Here is a 16104-nt window from a genome sequence, read left to right on the forward strand (position 1 = left end):
TTAGCAAAGCTTAGCTTATTATTCCCCAGGTTATTTGAAGCAATTCATAGGTAATCACTAAGGATAAAAACTTAAAAGGAACATTATCAACAGGTAAAAAAAAAAAAAAAAAGACTCCCAGAAAAGAAAATGAAGATTTTAACACAAGAAGAAATTGAAGCTCATCGTTATCATACTTTAAGTGGTGGTTTGCAAGGTGCTATCGCCGGTCTAGTTGTTTCTGGTCTGATTTTCAAATTGGGTCCACGTCGTTACCCTAAGTTCAATCCAAAAAATATGCCATGGTCCATGAAAACCGCTATATTCATCACACCACCAACTTTGTTGATGTCTATTTGTGCTGAAGAAGCTTCTAACAATTTTGATAAAAGAATGTATGGTGGTGACGAAACTCACTCCGAGGCTATGGAAGAACATAGAAGATGGAAGAATCTGCCAATAAAAGATAAAGTTGTTGAAGGATTGAATAATAATAAATACAAGATTATTGTTGGTGCTTGGGCTGGATCATTGTACGCTTCTTGGAAAATTATTGACAGGGACACATTGATGACTAAAGCTCAAAAAGCTGTTCAAGCTAGAATGTACGCCCAAGCTATATCGGTTTTGTTGTTGTTGGCTTCTGTTGGTTTGAGTGTTTATGAAAAGAAATTACATCCAGATGCTGTTGCCGATGCTAGAAAGAAGAGATGGGAACAAGCTTTAGCTAGAGCCGAAGAAGAAGATGCTCTTGCTCAGGGTACTATGAATAGAACTAATGAAGAAAGAGTTAAGTCTAAGATTTTCAGATATGATTAACGAAATTTACTTTAAGTTTATGGTTGATTTCTTCTTTTTTTTTTATATAAAATTATAATAAAATAATAGATGGTTGAGGAAAAGAGAAAATAAATTTGGTTTTTTTTTTTTTTTAGTATAGGATTTCATAACTTTTTTTTTTTTTTTTTAATTTTATTTTTTAACATATACAATTATATGATTATCCAATAATATTTATGCATTTATTTAGACTGAAAAACAAATTATTAATATAGTTTTATTTTTATCTTATTGAGCCATTTGCAGTTTTGTTATATTTCGTTATTTCGATTGGATTTAAAAGTTATAAGCGGTTGCTTTTTTTTTTTTTTTTTTTTTTTTTTAAACTTGTTCTTGTTGTGCGGGGTTTTTCAAAAAGAGAAAATGACCTTACGTGGAAAACGGAAATGCTATTTTCTTAAATAGGAAAGAGCCTTTTTTTTTTTTTTTTTTTCGCTTCCTTTTACTTAACTATGTACAAAAATAATATAATATATTAAAAAAAAAAAAAAGAAAATATGTTAAAAACTTTGTATGTACAATAAAGGGTATAATAACGCCGTTGATATTGTTACAACTCATTATTTCTTTTTTCTCAAATTGGCCTCTAAATCACCGACATCCAATTTAGTTCCTCTAATATAATAATGTTTGTTTCTCTTCCTCTTGTTTTCGCTAGGTCTTTTTATTAAGTCAATTCTTTCTATCAATGGGGAGAAAACAGGCACTCGTAATTCAACACTAGTTTTAGAAATATGGTTTCTTAACAATATACTCGAGCCTTGTGGGGTTAGCCCACTTCTGTTAATTCCTAAAATATAACCCATAAAATCATCATTTTTAGAGTCTTTCTTATTGTAAACAACACGAACAATATCACCAGTCATTAATCTATTTGGAGAAGTTCTAGAAATTATATCTCTTCTCCATCTAGTAGGATCTAACCTTTCTAAATCTTTGGCAACAAAATCCTGGTATGTTTTAAAAGCATTTAAATGTGGTGGTTGTTCACGAGGTGGATACACCGACAATATTTTTGGACCTGTTTTCAAAGCTGGAGCTTTATATAATCTGATAGATTGCAATAAAAACTGTTTCGTACTAATGGTGGTACTTTTAAACATTGTTTTGTTATAGTCTTTTTGTTTGATAGTGTTACTTGACGATTGTGTTGAGTACAATAACATTAGTGTGGAAATAAAAAAAAATTTTTTTTTTTTTTTTTTTTATTTATTTTTTAGACGTTAAAAAAATTATATATTATGATAATTAAAAAACCACGCAGAAGTATACATAGTATACATTAATAGTAGTATAATAAGCACATTAAAAAAAAAAAAAAAATAAAAGGAAAAAAAAAAATTGTATATATCCTTTTCCATTCAAATTTTGCAAAGAAATCTTATAGTTTTATTATTATATAAAGAAATAAGTAAAGGATCCTAGAAAAAGTAGTTTCGATATATATATATATATATATATATAAGGTATATTCAAATATTAAAAAGTTAACTAAATGCATCAAAACGCTAAAATCTAGGACGTCTCTTCCTACCAGTAAATTTTGAGTCTTTGGCAACTTTTCTACCTCTCTTACGCATTAATTCTTTCTTTCTTTGAATATACGTTTTTTTATTTTCTTTAATCGAATTCTTCTTTTTTGTACCAGCATCTCTCTTGACTGCACTTTCGTTCATTGTAGCACCCTCCAAGTTAATATCGCTACCACCAGCGCCGCAAGTTAAAACTAAATAATATTTTTTGTTTTTTTTAGATTCTGGATTATCTATGATCAACCCACCTCCAAACCCTGCAACTTTGGCAGCCTGCAATATTTGTTGTATCTGATCGTCGTTTTTGGGATAAAATTGTGCAACAAATTTCCCACCCTTTTTTAGGCTACTATATAAAGAATTAAAAAACCTCATCAGTCTTTGCTTTGGGTCGTTATAACTAGTGTCAGCATTGCACAACCATTGAATAGCACTAATACTTATGGCTGCATCAAAAGTCCCTGGTCTAAACGGAATTCCATGACCCATATCACTTAAAAATAAGTCGCCACCATCTAAATCTCTTGTTGATAGTCCTGTTGCTAACATATCTGGTGAGATATCAATGCCACACCATATATGATTTTCCTCGCTTAATATTTCACCACTTAGTCCTGATCCACAGCCAATATCTAACAAAAAACTCGGTTCATTTAAATTTAGCAATTCTAATGCGCGTAACGTCATTTTGGCTTGGATATGCTGAACTCTGGTGTTTTTGGTATATTTCAAAGATTCAGATTCATTGTAGAATATCTCTGGTGGAGCTAAATCTTCTGGACGGGACATCGAGGATTATGAGGTATGTTAATAGATATCTATGTTGCTTTTATTTTTATATTTTTTTTTATTTTGAGGTTAGAAGGAGAAAAAGAAAATATGATTTATAAATCTTTAAGATGACAAAAGAAAAAAAAAAGAAACGTAAAATAATAAAACGGAAAAAAAAAAAACCTTTTCCGAGAAAATGTGTCCGTGAATAAGTCCAGTGATATTTTTTTTTTTTTTTTTTTTTTTCTCGTTTTTGCAAAATATTCATTGTAATTTAGCTTAAATGATTTGATTTACATTTAATTGAAAAAAAAATTAATTCTTTTGGAAATATTACCCGGATTGGTATACTATGATACTTTCTTTGCGGAATCATCTTGTATAAATATTTTTCTTACTCATAATTGTATGATTATCATGATATTTAGGCGTTGATCAGGGAGAAGATTAACAAAAATGGTACGGGTTACACTGTGTGTGTGTGTGTGTGTGTGTGTGGGTGTGTGTGGGTGTGGGATATGCTATTGACAATTTCTTCGCATCATTTTATATAAGTAACATGGTTGTAATCGACCCCCCTCCTTCCTACATTTTTGTGTCAGTATATGTTAATACTATTTCCATCATGCACAACACGTAGTTTTTTGATTGATGTTATTTTATTATACGAGATTTTATAAAATAACATGGAAATATAAATACCATATGAAAAGTAATCCAGTAAAATGAACACCGTAATTGTATATCCTACGGTCTTTATTTGCTTTTCTTTCGTATAGCGAATGTTTCTTTTTTCTTTTTTTTCTTCTTTCTTCATTCCTGCTTGATCTTTTTAGCTACGACATTTGTGATTAATTTCTGTCGCCATATAAATAGGGGAAATAAGAAAAAAGCTGTGAAACCGTCGGGCCGGGTATTAGGTGTAATAAAAAAAAAAAAAAAAAAAAAAAAAAAAAGTGTTTGTGGGTGGCGAGTAGTAGCAACAGTGGCAGTTTTTTTTTTTTATTATAGTAATTAATAACTACTGAACGAAACCGTTTAATACTTCCCTAATAAAGCTTTTTATATAAAAAGAAATATAAATATATAAAATAAGGGACAAAAAGTTTCACAGAAAACTTATAACTGTTTTTATATTTTTTCTTTTTTCTTTTTTCCACTACTTCCACTTCTTTTATTTATTCTCTTGTATTACAAGGTCAAAATAAAAGAGAAAAAAAATTAAAAAAATAAAAAAAATAAAAAAAATTAAAAAAATAAAAAAAAAACTAAAAAAAGATTAGAATGGCCACTAATCTACAACAAGTTAAAAAATTAAACAACCCTGGTCATACCAGGCCATCATTAACTGATAAAGAAGAGTTTGAAAATCGTAGTTTAACCAACTTAACTTTTTATGCCACTGCTTTAAATAAAAAACATAAATATAGGTATAACGCCAAATTGAAAAAGACAAGGTCTCTTTTAAATGATGTAGTTTTCGATATTAAAGATAGTCTATTAGATAAATATTTATATGGTTCATTGAAAGCTAAATTCAAGGGACCATCTTTAGAGAGCCGTGATAAGGCAAATCCAGCTATTAAGGGTTTAATCGAAGAGAAACAAAATCAACAAAATCAAGTAAATAAAAATAAAGAGAAAAATAATACAGATAAGTCTGCCACCACTGCTGATAATTACGATTATTCTATAGAAATTAAAAAACAAGTGGTTACCACTACTACAATGATCACTGAACCTTTCACTGATTTTAGTGGATTTTTCATTTTTACCTGGATGACTTGTTTTCTAATTGTTTTCAAACAATTTTGGGATTTTTACCAAATCAATGGGTTTGATCTATCTAAGTCTCAAGTTTGGACTTTTATGAGTAGAAAGTGGTTGCAAGTTGCCTTAATTGATTTGCTGATGTATTTATCCATCTATTTTGCCTTTCTGGTCCAGATTTTGTGTTTGAAAAAGGTTTTCACTTGGCATAAAGTGGGTAGATGGTTGATTTATATTTATGAGGTTTTATTTATTGTATTATATATTTATGTTGCTGAAGGTATTATGAAGTTTCATTGGATTTCCAGAATCTTTTTATTTTTACATTCCTGTGTCTTATTGATGAAGATGCACTCATATTCTTTTTACAACAGCTACTTATGGGGAATCTACAATGAACTTCACTATTCTAAACGGCTACTAAAAGATATAAGCGAGAGTGTTAAAGAGAGGGATGTATCTCCTGAGATAATTGAATCTTTGAATAACAGTATTGAGTTTTGTACTGCAGAATTAAATTCACAGTCAGATAAGAAAGATGGCAACAATGTTTTCCCCAAAAATATAAATTTCAAGAATTTCTTTATGTTTACAATGTATCCGACACTGGTTTATCAAATCAGCTATCCTAGAACTAATAAAATCAGGTGGTACTATGTTTTTGAGAAAATATGTGCTATCATAGGTATTATAATATTAATGATGGTTTTCGCACAAATGTCCATTTATCCACATGTTATAGAAGCGGAACATGTTATGGAAGCACCAGCTGGCATTCAAAGGTTCTTACGCTGGATGAATGTCTTCGTTGACATGATGCCCGGATTTATTGCAGAATCTATGTTAACCTGGTATTTAATCTGGGATGCTATTTTGAATTGTATTGCAGAGTTGACTTGTTTTGCTGATAGATCCTTTTATGGAGATTGGTGGAATTGTATTACCTGGGATGAATATGCAAGACTATGGAACCTGCCTGTTCACAAGTTTTTGCTTAGACATGTGTACCATAGCACCATATCATCGTTTCATTTAAATAAAAAAACTGCTATTTTAATGACGTTTTTGTTAAGTAGTATTGTTCACGAGATTGCCATGTATGTGTTGTTTAATAAAGTCAGGTTTTATCTATTTATTTTGCAAATGTCCCAGATGCCACAAACCTTTCTTTTTAGGAGATATCTAAATGATCACAAAATTTTAGGTAATGCTATATTTTGGTTTGGTGTTTGTATTACACCAGGCTTGATTTGTTCGATCTATATCAGTTTTTGATTGCTTTGCTTATTGCTTTTAATATTTAACGAGTGAGAAGATTATCATTAGTTTGGCCATATATATATATATATATATATATATAATATTTACAAGGATATACACATTGAAGGGGGGCGGAGAAATATGTAGAAGAATATATATTTATATATGTATATATTTCACTGTTTCAATGAAAAAAAAAAATAATAATAATAATAATGTATTATCTATAGATTGTTTCGAATGGTCTTGTATCGTTAAAACAACTTTCCCACACTTCGTCGACAATTTTCTCGGCGTGTTCTTTGCTCTTGCAATTTGGATTCCCCATAACACTCAATATGGCTCTTCTTTTAACGCATTCTTGGAATCCTTTCGATATTTTCATTACACCCATCCTACGCGAGAACTCTTGCATAAATCTACACTCACCGCTCAAGGTACTAGCTCTAATTTCACTGCATGCATGATGTTTTAAATTCAGCCAATCCACCTTAAATTTAATATTATCATAGTAATGAACTAATTCGTGTGATAAAGTGTCTTCTAAATGCCATTTATCCTTTAGTCTATTCGCACAAATTAAAATACCAAACATTGGATGAAACCCACCACTCTTAGTCATATCTGGGCAGATATCACAAATAATTTGTTTGGATGGGTTAAAGATGTTGGTATTTGTTATATTTTTGTCAACTGTATTCAATTCCTTGGACAAGTCAGATGTGGATGCAGAATTGTCTAAATTTAGATTGGACTCCAGTTTGTGTACTATTTCAGAGTATTTTGGATCCGATCTGCTTAATTTTTCAATTTGCTGAATCATAAAAATAACTGTTGGAGAGTATTGCAGCATCCAGTCTCTGTATTTGTAACATTCTTCACAATTTTTACGATTAATGATTGAACCATAGTCTTTTTCGTAGGATTCTTTTAGTTCAGATGTTAAACCCAATCCTGTTCTATATTGCAATGTTCTTCGCCAGTACTCAAAACCTGATTCGTTGTTGTTGTTGTTGTTGTTATTATTAGAAGACATTAATTTTGTAGAAAAAATAGAGAAAACAAGTTTAATGGTGCTGTAGTTTTTTAATTTTTTTTTTTTTTTTTTTTTATTTTTTTTCTTAAATCTGGATGATAGATTTAGTTATATAAATTTATCTAATTGTAAAAAGTTGAGTAGTAAACACATATTACATGTATTTTTTACGCACAATGTTTTAATTTTTTTTTTTTTTTTGAGGGTTTAAAAAAAAAAAAATAAAAAACGTTTCTTTTTAAACAAATCGTAATATTATTTATTTCTTCCTTTTTTTTTTTATTAAAAAAATTTACAGACATTGTAACCGGTATAGTTGATATATTATTATCATTAATTTTTATAAATAACCCGACAATAATAAGCAAGATAGATACAAATCAATATATAAACAAAATACATTCATTATGAACATTTGGATTGCGGCAAGTGATGGTAAAACTGATCTAGTGGAGAAATATATCAAAGAGCAAGGATTTACAGCGAATTGTAAAGATCCTAATGGTTACACTCCATTGCACGCAGCTGCTTCTTATGGACATAGAACTTTACTAGCTAAGTTGATTAAAGAATTTGGTGGTGATATAAATATTAAAGATGAGGATGGTGATACGCCATTACATCATGTAGAAGATGTTATAACAGCTAAATATATGGTTGAAGAATTAGATGCAAATTATAAATTAAAAAACAATGAGGGTCAAACACCGCTGGAGACATTTGAATCGGATGTTGATTCAAGTCCAGAATTAGTCCAATATATGAAAAGTTTGGGAAATACGGAAGGTGTTACAGGTTCTGATAATGGCAATTTTCTGGATGGAATTGATGCGGAACAATATGAGCAATATAAAGAAAATCTTAAATATACTTTATCGACGGAAATTCCACAAGATGAAGAATCTCTAGCTCGTCAAAGAAGAGTTCAGGAAATCATGAATGGCAATAATGCTGATGAAGAATTAGAGAAATATGTCCGGGACTTAATACACCAACAATTATTTACTGGTGCTGATAATGCACAGAGCGAGCCTTCCATGAAGAGAAGAAAATAGGAACAACATATTTATATATATATATATATATATATATATATTAAGTATTGTACGTGTTACTTTTTTTCTTTTTCTGTATACTAATAATAATATTTTTGAATTCCCTTATCAATAGATTTTTTTTTTTTTTTTTTGTTTTTTTTTCGTTTTGTTTTGAATTGTTATTTGTTTGTCTTTGCTGTGTCTGCTTGAAAATCTAAGTGAAACATTTTTTTACCACTTTTCTGGCAACCAAAAAAAAAAAAAAACTTTTGGAAAATTTTTTTAATTTCATAAAAAGAAAAACTTTTATCTACTTTCTTATTTTTAATCGCATAAAATAAAAACCACCAAAAAAAAAAAAAAAAAAAAAAAAAAAGAATCCTTTGATCAAAACTACAAAGTTATATATACATATATCTATCTGTAACGATGACATCCTTACTTAATGCTGGTATGAAAAAGATTAACGATTTAAATACCCATTACTATTCTTTATCATCTAAAGAATTAAGTGATTTGGGTTTGATTAACCGTTTGAAGACTTACAATTGGAGTTTTGAACTGGTTTCCATAGCTTTAATTGTTCTTATGTACATTGTTTATAAATTGGGTTCCAATACAAATTTGAAAACAGCAAACAAAATATTCAAAACTCTAAACAACTATTTGTCAAATAATTTTGCTCGTGTTGGGTTTAATGATAAAAAAAATGGTGAGAATAAGAAGTTGAAATATTTATCAGAAAATATGGACACTAGTTTTACTGGTTACGCATCTGGTAGATATTATATTGAAAGTTGTATTATTAAATTGCATATGAGCGCTAGATTCAATCCATTAGGCTCATTGGTAGAAAGTCTCTTGAGGTATGCTTTACCAAGCTTATTCATGGATAATAGTCCAGAATCCTTGGAACTTATCATCACCCCAAATAACGTTTCCTTGACTTCCAAGAATCAAACAGCTACCACTGCCGAACCTTTGCCCCCCAAATTCAAGTTTATCTCTGCAATTGTTTCCAAGAATTGTATGTCCAAATCACGTGATGACAACTATTTCTTGTCATTAACACAGACCACCGAATCTCCAACTTTGCCAGTTGAATTTGTTTACATGTCCGAAGCGAATCAATTGAATCCAATGTTTAACAAATTGGGTAAAGGTGACTTGCCAAATTTGTTGAGAAAATCTAAATGGTTTTTAAATTACATTGCATTTACTGACTTGCCAAAGGATAAACCAACAAATGAAAAGGAATGGGAAACAGGCTTATCTCCACGTTGCGTTATTTCTTGCAGAGTCACTAGTAAAGCACAAGATTTAGAATTATTGACAAAGCTCATCAATTATGTTTTTAGTGTGTACGAATCCATTACTGACAGCCCAGAAACTTCATTGATTTTGAGTACTGATGTTTTGAAAAAAGTCGCACATACCCGTACTAACGAACTGAACAAGATCAAGAAGGCCACCAAACAATTGGAATTGGATCTAGCTAGAGAGAAAAAACAAAAGGAGTTAAAGGAACAGAAACGTAAAGAGGGTAAAAGTAGTGCTGACATTGATTTTGAGATGGAAGCCAAGAGAGAAAGAAGAAGAAGAAATAAACAAAAATTAAGAGGTTAAGATATATGTGTATATATTTGTATTTATTTATATATATATTAAACAAATCGTTAGCTATTAAGTATGACATGGAATTGTTATAATAATAATAATAATAATAATAAAACTGTAATTATTTACATGGGTGCTTTTTTGTTTATTCATTTATTTATTTATTTATTAATTTTTATTTTATCTCTTACTCAAATATCCAAACCTGGAATTTTGATATTGTCCAAGGTAACATCCTTATTGATCGAGCTTTGTGGCAATTTCTCCTTTTTCAACTTTGGTACTTCTTTTGGCTCTTCTGTTTTTAATGATGCTGTTTGGTTGTTTATTTTAGTCTTTTGTAACACAACTTTTTTAGGTATAGTTGTATCAGCAGTAACATGCTTTGTACGATAAGTTACTAATGCTTGGTCTATATCTGAATCTTTTAAAATAAATTTAGCTCCATTATTGTAGTGTAAAAAATTATTCATTAACGAGGCTTTAACATTAGCAACTTGTCCCTTATATAATTGAAATTCCGGGAAATCTTTCAACAGTTGGACTTTAACTCTATTGTTACGTTTTGTAAGTGCTGATAACCTTATAATACTAGCTTTCATTTTGCTGATGGGGTATGAGTTGGAGGAATGTTTTCTTGTATTATTTAATAGGAATTTATCTATCTTTAAAATAGCAGATAGTTTATAAATTATAAGAATGTATATTATTAGTTATTTATTTTTTTTTGTAAATTAAATATTTTTTTTTTTCTTTTTTTTTTTTTTTTCATTATGGAAAAAACTGTTAGATTGTTATATTTTCGTACAAAATTATATATATCACGTGAGACTTGTAGTATAAAATTTAAAGATTTGTATGATAATATTTATTAGTATAAAAAAGGCAAAAAAAATAAAAATAAAAATAAAAATAAAAATAAAAATAAAAATAAAAATCAACTTGTATTCAAAAAAAAAATAATAAAAAAAACAACACCAACAAACAAATACATTGACATTAATAAACAATGTCTTCCACAGTTTACCATCCTACCGATTTGTATATTTCCTCGAGTTTGAAATCACTTATACCGGAATTAAAATTATTTACTGATTTACAAAAAAGAGAGGTTGACATAGACAGATTTATTATTAGGAAAAAATTGGAATTAGAAGAACTTTCTTCAGATTATATCGATTCCTCAACGTTTCAAGACCACAGTACTACTAGTGCTGATAACAAACATGTTTTACGTGTATTTATATCCAATATCAGTGAAAACCAGCCATGGCAAAATGTCAACAATAATAATGACACTTCTAATACTGCCTCGCCTAATAACGAAAAATCTACTTGGACGTTACGTATTGAGGGTAGGTTAATTGATAGCGAATTAAGTGCAGAGGATCCTAAAAGACCCAAATTTTCATCTTTTATCGATAGTATAGCTGTAGATTTTAACGAACAACTGAAGGATAATCAAGATAAGGAAACCTCCACAGAGGATAATATCAGTAATACCTCCGCCACTTTACTGCCACCTGTTGAATGGCATGATGATCCTAATGCCCCGCCTGTGGAATTTGATGGATTAGATATCAAAAGACAAGGATCCACAAACACATCATGTAGAATCACTATTCAGCCTAAAAACAGAACTGGTGACATGTTGGAGTACAGTGAAACACTAAGTTTATTGTTAGGAGGTTTGAAGACGGGGTCATTACAAGATGCTTTATATTACATTTATACTTTTGTGATTAACAGTAATTTACTTGATCAAAATGGCACTGTAAAATTAACGCCTGAATTACAAAAATTAGTATCTGTTTCTACCGCTTCTGTCAGTCCTACTGGATCTGATGATGCAGGATCTGATGACAATGATAATGTTCCATCGACTTTACCACTATCAAAATTAAATGAAATAATCTCTAAAAATCACATTAAACCGTTACCACCAGTGATTATAGATTATTTGATCAGATGTGATAAAGCATCTACATATGGCGAATTATGTTACGATCTAATTGTTTTTGATTCTAATAAAAATATAGAAGAATCGAATAAAGATAGCACCAATAGTGTAAACAATCCTTACTCCAATCTACTGCAACGATATCAAATTGCTACACAAAATTTGGACTCACAAATTAAAGATCAAGATAATAAGTTAAATAGCTTAATGTTGCAATTGAATCAAGCTTATTATCGACAACAATTTTACAAGAATGTTAGCGAGGATCCTGTTGGGTTTTTGAATAAATATATTGAAAATTCAAGTCGTATGTTGAAGGTATTAAGCGGTGATGAGGGCTTTAATGAAAATGATGTGAGGAGATCAGATTTTTATAAAGACAATGCAGACATGATATATGAAGATATTGCTATAATGTTAGCGAACGGTAGGCTATGAAAGGTCAGTTTATACATGTATATAACGGGGAATCAAGCTTAATATTTAAAAGCACAGGAGAAAAACAAATAAATGAGATCATCTTGCTAATGGGCATAAAGGAACTTTCTCATAATATACATGCGTGTACTTTATTTCTTTTGTAGTTTAATATTCAAGTTTTTAATATATAACATGTATTGACTAACGTCTTAAAGCTAGACTTAAAGTTCACATTTTTATTTGTTTTTTTTTTTTCTTTTTTTTTTTTTCTTTTTTTTTTTCCTTGATTTTTCTGTTCTTTTTATGACTCACTTTATTGCCACATGGCAAATATTAATTATCTAAAATTTGCCAACGAAATTTTAAAAAAAAAAAAAAAAAACAAACAAAAAAAGAAACAAAAAGTGAAAAAAAATTTTTTTTTTTTTTTTTGTAGCTTTAAAAAATTTTAACTCGATAATAAATACTTTAAAGTAGTCCCTGAAAGTATACATCATTCTTGTAATAAAAAAAATAAGAGAAAAAGACAAAGAAAAAATAATAATGTCCCAAACTTATAGATCCACACGTTCTTCTTCTCCAGATACTATTTCCTTTGAAGAAGCTATTATCCAAGGTTTAGCCACAGATGGCGGTTTATTCATTCCACCAGTCATCCCACAAGTTTCCACTGAAACATTATTTAGTCAATGGTCAAAATTATCTTTCCAAGATTTGGCCTTTGAAATCATGAAGTTGTATATTTCTTCTAAAGAAATTCCTCACGAAGATTTACGCAAGTTAATCAGTAAATCCTACTCCACCTTTCGTTCAGAAAAAGTTACACCAGTTGTTGAAAAATTAGTTGAAGGAGAAAACATTAACATTCTAGAATTATTTCATGGCCCCACTTATGCCTTTAAAGATGTTGCATTACAATTTGTTGGTAATTTATTTGAATATTTTTTAACTAGACATAATGCTGTCAGTGAAAACAAAAAACAAATTACAGTTGTTGGTGCTACTTCTGGTGACACAGGATCTGCTGCTATTTATGGTTTGAGGGGGAAAAAGGATATTTCAGTTTTTATTTTGTATCCAACAGGTAGAATTTCTCCTATTCAGGAACAACAAATGACTACTGTTGAAGATTCCAACGTCCAAACTTTAAGTGTTAAGGGTACCTTTGATAATTGTCAAGATATAGTTAAAGCCATCTTTGCTGACAAAGAATTCAATACCAAGCATAATGTTGGTGCTGTTAATTCTATCAATTGGGCAAGAATTTTGGCTCAAATTACTTATTATTTCTATTCTTTTTTCCAACTTAATTCCACTGGTTCTTCTTCGAAGAAGATTAAATTTGTTGTCCCTAGTGGTAACTTCGGTGATATATTAGCGGGATATTTTGCCAAGAAAATGGGATTACCAATCGAAAAATTAATTATTGCCACCAATGAAAACGATATTTTGGATAGATTCTTGAAAAGCGGAACTTATGAAAGAAGCGATGATGTTAAAGTTACTTTATCGCCAGCTATGGACATTTTGATTTCATCCAATTTTGAAAGATTATTGTGGTATTTGGCTAGAGAAAATTTGGCTGCAAGTACCAACAACAAGGACGAAGAAGCTGGGAAAATATTGAATGGCTGGTTTACCGAATTGAAAACAAAGGGTAAGTTTACGGTTGATCCTAAAATCATTAAGTCAGCATTGGTTGATTTTGATTCAGAAAGTGTTTCCAATGCCGAAACCATTGAAACCATCAAGTCATTTTACGAGAAATCTTCCAACCACTATGTCTTGGATCCACACACTGCAGTTGGTGTTACTGTAGCCTATAAGGAAAAGGCCAAATGTAATGATTCTCAAGGTCTTGAGTATATTTGTTTATCTACTGCACACCCAGCCAAGTTTGCAGATGCAGTCAACAAAGCATTGTCTGGGTTTACCGCTTACTCTTTTGAGAAAGATGTCTTGCCAGAAGAATTGGCTAAGCTGGCCACTTTACCTAAGAAATTGAAATTTATTGAAAAGGCAGATATAAAATTGGTGGAAACTGCTATTGAAGAAGAATTGGCTAAAATGGAATTATAAGACATATATACGAGATATTATCATTACGTACTAATTTTTTTTTTGTTTTTTCTCCTCTAAATCCCTTATAATTACTTGGTTTTCTTTATTATTGGCTAATAAATATTTAATACAAATAATACTTCTCTCTTTGATAAATGGTTCATTTTCATCAATCTCACAATTGTTTAAAACTAGTTCAATACCGTGATGTATCCTCATTAAATCTTGTATTTGATGATTTTCAAAGGTCAAATTGGTAAATATTTCCACAAGCAAGGATTTGCAGTGGGGGAACGTACTCTTTGATGGTTTTAAGTCCGGGTTTTTATGAGGGTTGAGTTTGGGGATATGATCATTCAATAGCTTTAAAAGTGAGATTAAAAGGGGGAATGTTTCCTTGTAGTGTAATATATAGGATGCGCTTTCTTTAAATGTAGTTATCTTGGTTAAAATGTCCAAGACATTAACTAAAATAGGGTAGGTTGTATCAACAGTGGTAGTATTCGATGATAATAAACAATCCTTTACTTCATTGAACAATTTCTCTTTTATTAAAAAAATGCACCATATCATTATATTTATAATATCATGGTTGTCCCATAAATCAATACTAGTAATAATTATGGTAGAAACGTCCAAAAGTTGTGCTAATAACGCCGTGTTATTAGTGGCATATAACGATTCTATATATCTTGAAATATATTCATTTGAAATTAATAGTTTTTTCCAAACTTTAATAAAGGTTAAATGCGAAATATCTATAGGTTCAGTATTAGTGTTTTGGAAAAAACGAAACATTTTATCGTTATTGTATATCGTTAATAGTACTTTGTTGACAATATCGGTAGTCAGAAGTATTTGGGATACTAAATGTGAATCTTTTAATGATGAAAGTATGTTGTTCAATAACAGTAACCAGGGTAAATAAAATTCGGCATTGTTGGAAGTCAGATGTTTCTCATAAAAAGTTAAAAATAATAATAAAATATCATCATCATTTTCAATATTCAGTTGGAACTTGTTTGTAATATTAAATAATAATTTACAAATAGTGTTGTATAGTAATGCTAGAGATAAATTGACCTGATCTGATGATAAAACTATATTTGTGCAACAATTATTGAAATTCTTTATTATTTTATCAACCAGCAATAGGTTCAAATCTTTAATGGGAGTGCTATCAATACTAATTGTAAGATCTGCTGATACTATTAAATTGTTAACAAGTAGTAACAAACCTCTATAAATTCTAAGTAATTGGAATAAATACTGTTCGTTGTTATTAGATGTTACAGTGGGGTGGTCAATGGTATCTATAATATCGAAAACTTTGTTATAAAACTTTGTTATAAATTCGCCATCATGGAACATAGAAAGTGAGGTAATGAATTCATCTGTGCCGCTTTTAGCAATCATGGGGTTCAAAGTACCATCAATAAAAGTAAGCATAGCAACGGTTGCAGCATTAGTTGGGCCATTGTTAAATAATTCTTTGATGTCGTTTAATAAGGATAATAGTGCAGTACGGTCAACGTTGTTACTGTTGGTACTAGTATTGCTGATAACAGACATAATGTATAGAGTTTATTGTATATTCTTGATAAGATATAATTCTATTAGAGGTAGAAACAGTAGAGGTTTTCCTGACGACACTCATTAGTTCTTTTTAGGAAATATATATATATATATATTCCACTTTAACGCAAATTAGAGAGAAAAATAAAAAAAATAAAAAAAAAAGAAATAAGTAAAAAAGGAAATAAATAGAAAGGGGGCAGAAGACAAAAAAAAAAAAAAAAAAAGGTTAATATGAGGTTTTAA

The 16104-nt window shown here is 29.8% G+C and overlaps 11 protein-coding genes across 11 annotated transcripts; 6 read left to right on the forward strand and 5 right to left on the reverse strand.

Annotated features, from left to right (window-relative positions):
• Nucleotides 1–129: 129 nt before the first annotated feature.
• Nucleotides 130–798, forward strand: RCF2 (Rcf2p; the record flags this gene model as incomplete). Its single annotated transcript, XM_046080173.1, has 1 exon — nucleotides 130–798. One exon carries the CDS (start codon nucleotides 130–132, stop codon nucleotides 796–798), a length of 669 nt encoding a protein of 222 aa, XP_045937499.1.
• Nucleotides 799–1379: 581 nt separating this feature from the next.
• On the reverse strand, nucleotides 1380–1922 carry IMG1 (mitochondrial 54S ribosomal protein bL19m; the record flags this gene model as incomplete). Its single annotated transcript, XM_046080174.1, has 1 exon — nucleotides 1380–1922. The coding sequence occupies one exon, from the start codon at nucleotides 1920–1922 to the stop codon at nucleotides 1380–1382; it is 543 nt and encodes a 180-aa protein (XP_045937500.1).
• A 405-nt stretch (nucleotides 1923–2327) lies between these two features.
• Nucleotides 2328–3140, reverse strand: BUD23 (18S rRNA (guanine1575-N7)-methyltransferase; the record flags this gene model as incomplete). The annotated part of the gene is made up of 1 exon (XM_046080175.1): nucleotides 2328–3140. The coding sequence occupies one exon, from the start codon at nucleotides 3138–3140 to the stop codon at nucleotides 2328–2330; it is 813 nt and encodes a 270-aa protein (XP_045937501.1).
• A 1266-nt stretch (nucleotides 3141–4406) lies between these two features.
• SCDLUD_001216 (uncharacterized protein) lies at nucleotides 4407–6167 on the forward strand (the record flags this gene model as incomplete). The annotated part of the gene is made up of 1 exon (XM_046080176.1): nucleotides 4407–6167. The coding sequence occupies one exon, from the start codon at nucleotides 4407–4409 to the stop codon at nucleotides 6165–6167; it is 1761 nt and encodes a 586-aa protein (XP_045937502.1).
• Nucleotides 6168–6372: 205 nt separating this feature from the next.
• ATP23 (putative metalloprotease) lies at nucleotides 6373–7188 on the reverse strand (the record flags this gene model as incomplete). Its single annotated transcript, XM_046080177.1, has 1 exon — nucleotides 6373–7188. The coding sequence occupies one exon, from the start codon at nucleotides 7186–7188 to the stop codon at nucleotides 6373–6375; it is 816 nt and encodes a 271-aa protein (XP_045937503.1).
• Nucleotides 7189–7595: 407 nt separating this feature from the next.
• SCDLUD_001218 (uncharacterized protein) lies at nucleotides 7596–8243 on the forward strand (the record flags this gene model as incomplete). The annotated part of the gene is made up of 1 exon (XM_046080178.1): nucleotides 7596–8243. The coding sequence occupies one exon, from the start codon at nucleotides 7596–7598 to the stop codon at nucleotides 8241–8243; it is 648 nt and encodes a 215-aa protein (XP_045937504.1).
• Nucleotides 8244–8654: 411 nt separating this feature from the next.
• Nucleotides 8655–9851, forward strand: SCDLUD_001219 (uncharacterized protein; the record flags this gene model as incomplete). Its single annotated transcript, XM_046080179.1, has 1 exon — nucleotides 8655–9851. One exon carries the CDS (start codon nucleotides 8655–8657, stop codon nucleotides 9849–9851), a length of 1197 nt encoding a protein of 398 aa, XP_045937505.1.
• Nucleotides 9852–10033: 182 nt separating this feature from the next.
• On the reverse strand, nucleotides 10034–10444 carry MRPL50 (mitochondrial 54S ribosomal protein bL9m MRPL50; the record flags this gene model as incomplete). Its single annotated transcript, XM_046080180.1, has 1 exon — nucleotides 10034–10444. One exon carries the CDS (start codon nucleotides 10442–10444, stop codon nucleotides 10034–10036), a length of 411 nt encoding a protein of 136 aa, XP_045937506.1.
• A 407-nt stretch (nucleotides 10445–10851) lies between these two features.
• On the forward strand, nucleotides 10852–12240 carry RSC6 (Rsc6p; the record flags this gene model as incomplete). The annotated part of the gene is made up of 1 exon (XM_046080181.1): nucleotides 10852–12240. The coding sequence occupies one exon, from the start codon at nucleotides 10852–10854 to the stop codon at nucleotides 12238–12240; it is 1389 nt and encodes a 462-aa protein (XP_045937507.1).
• A 525-nt stretch (nucleotides 12241–12765) lies between these two features.
• Nucleotides 12766–14301, forward strand: THR4 (threonine synthase THR4; the record flags this gene model as incomplete). Its single annotated transcript, XM_046080182.1, has 1 exon — nucleotides 12766–14301. One exon carries the CDS (start codon nucleotides 12766–12768, stop codon nucleotides 14299–14301), a length of 1536 nt encoding a protein of 511 aa, XP_045937508.1.
• A 30-nt stretch (nucleotides 14302–14331) lies between these two features.
• Nucleotides 14332–15855, reverse strand: CTR86 (Ctr86p; the record flags this gene model as incomplete). Its single annotated transcript, XM_046080183.1, has 1 exon — nucleotides 14332–15855. The coding sequence occupies one exon, from the start codon at nucleotides 15853–15855 to the stop codon at nucleotides 14332–14334; it is 1524 nt and encodes a 507-aa protein (XP_045937509.1).
• Nucleotides 15856–16104: the final 249 nt, after the last annotated feature.

The sequence above is a fragment of the Saccharomycodes ludwigii genome, chromosome I, assembly GCF_020623625.1.
Source record: "Saccharomycodes ludwigii strain NBRC 1722 chromosome I, whole genome shotgun sequence".
In the NCBI taxonomy this organism is placed as follows: Eukaryota; Fungi; Ascomycota; class Saccharomycetes; order Saccharomycodales; family Saccharomycodaceae; genus Saccharomycodes; species Saccharomycodes ludwigii.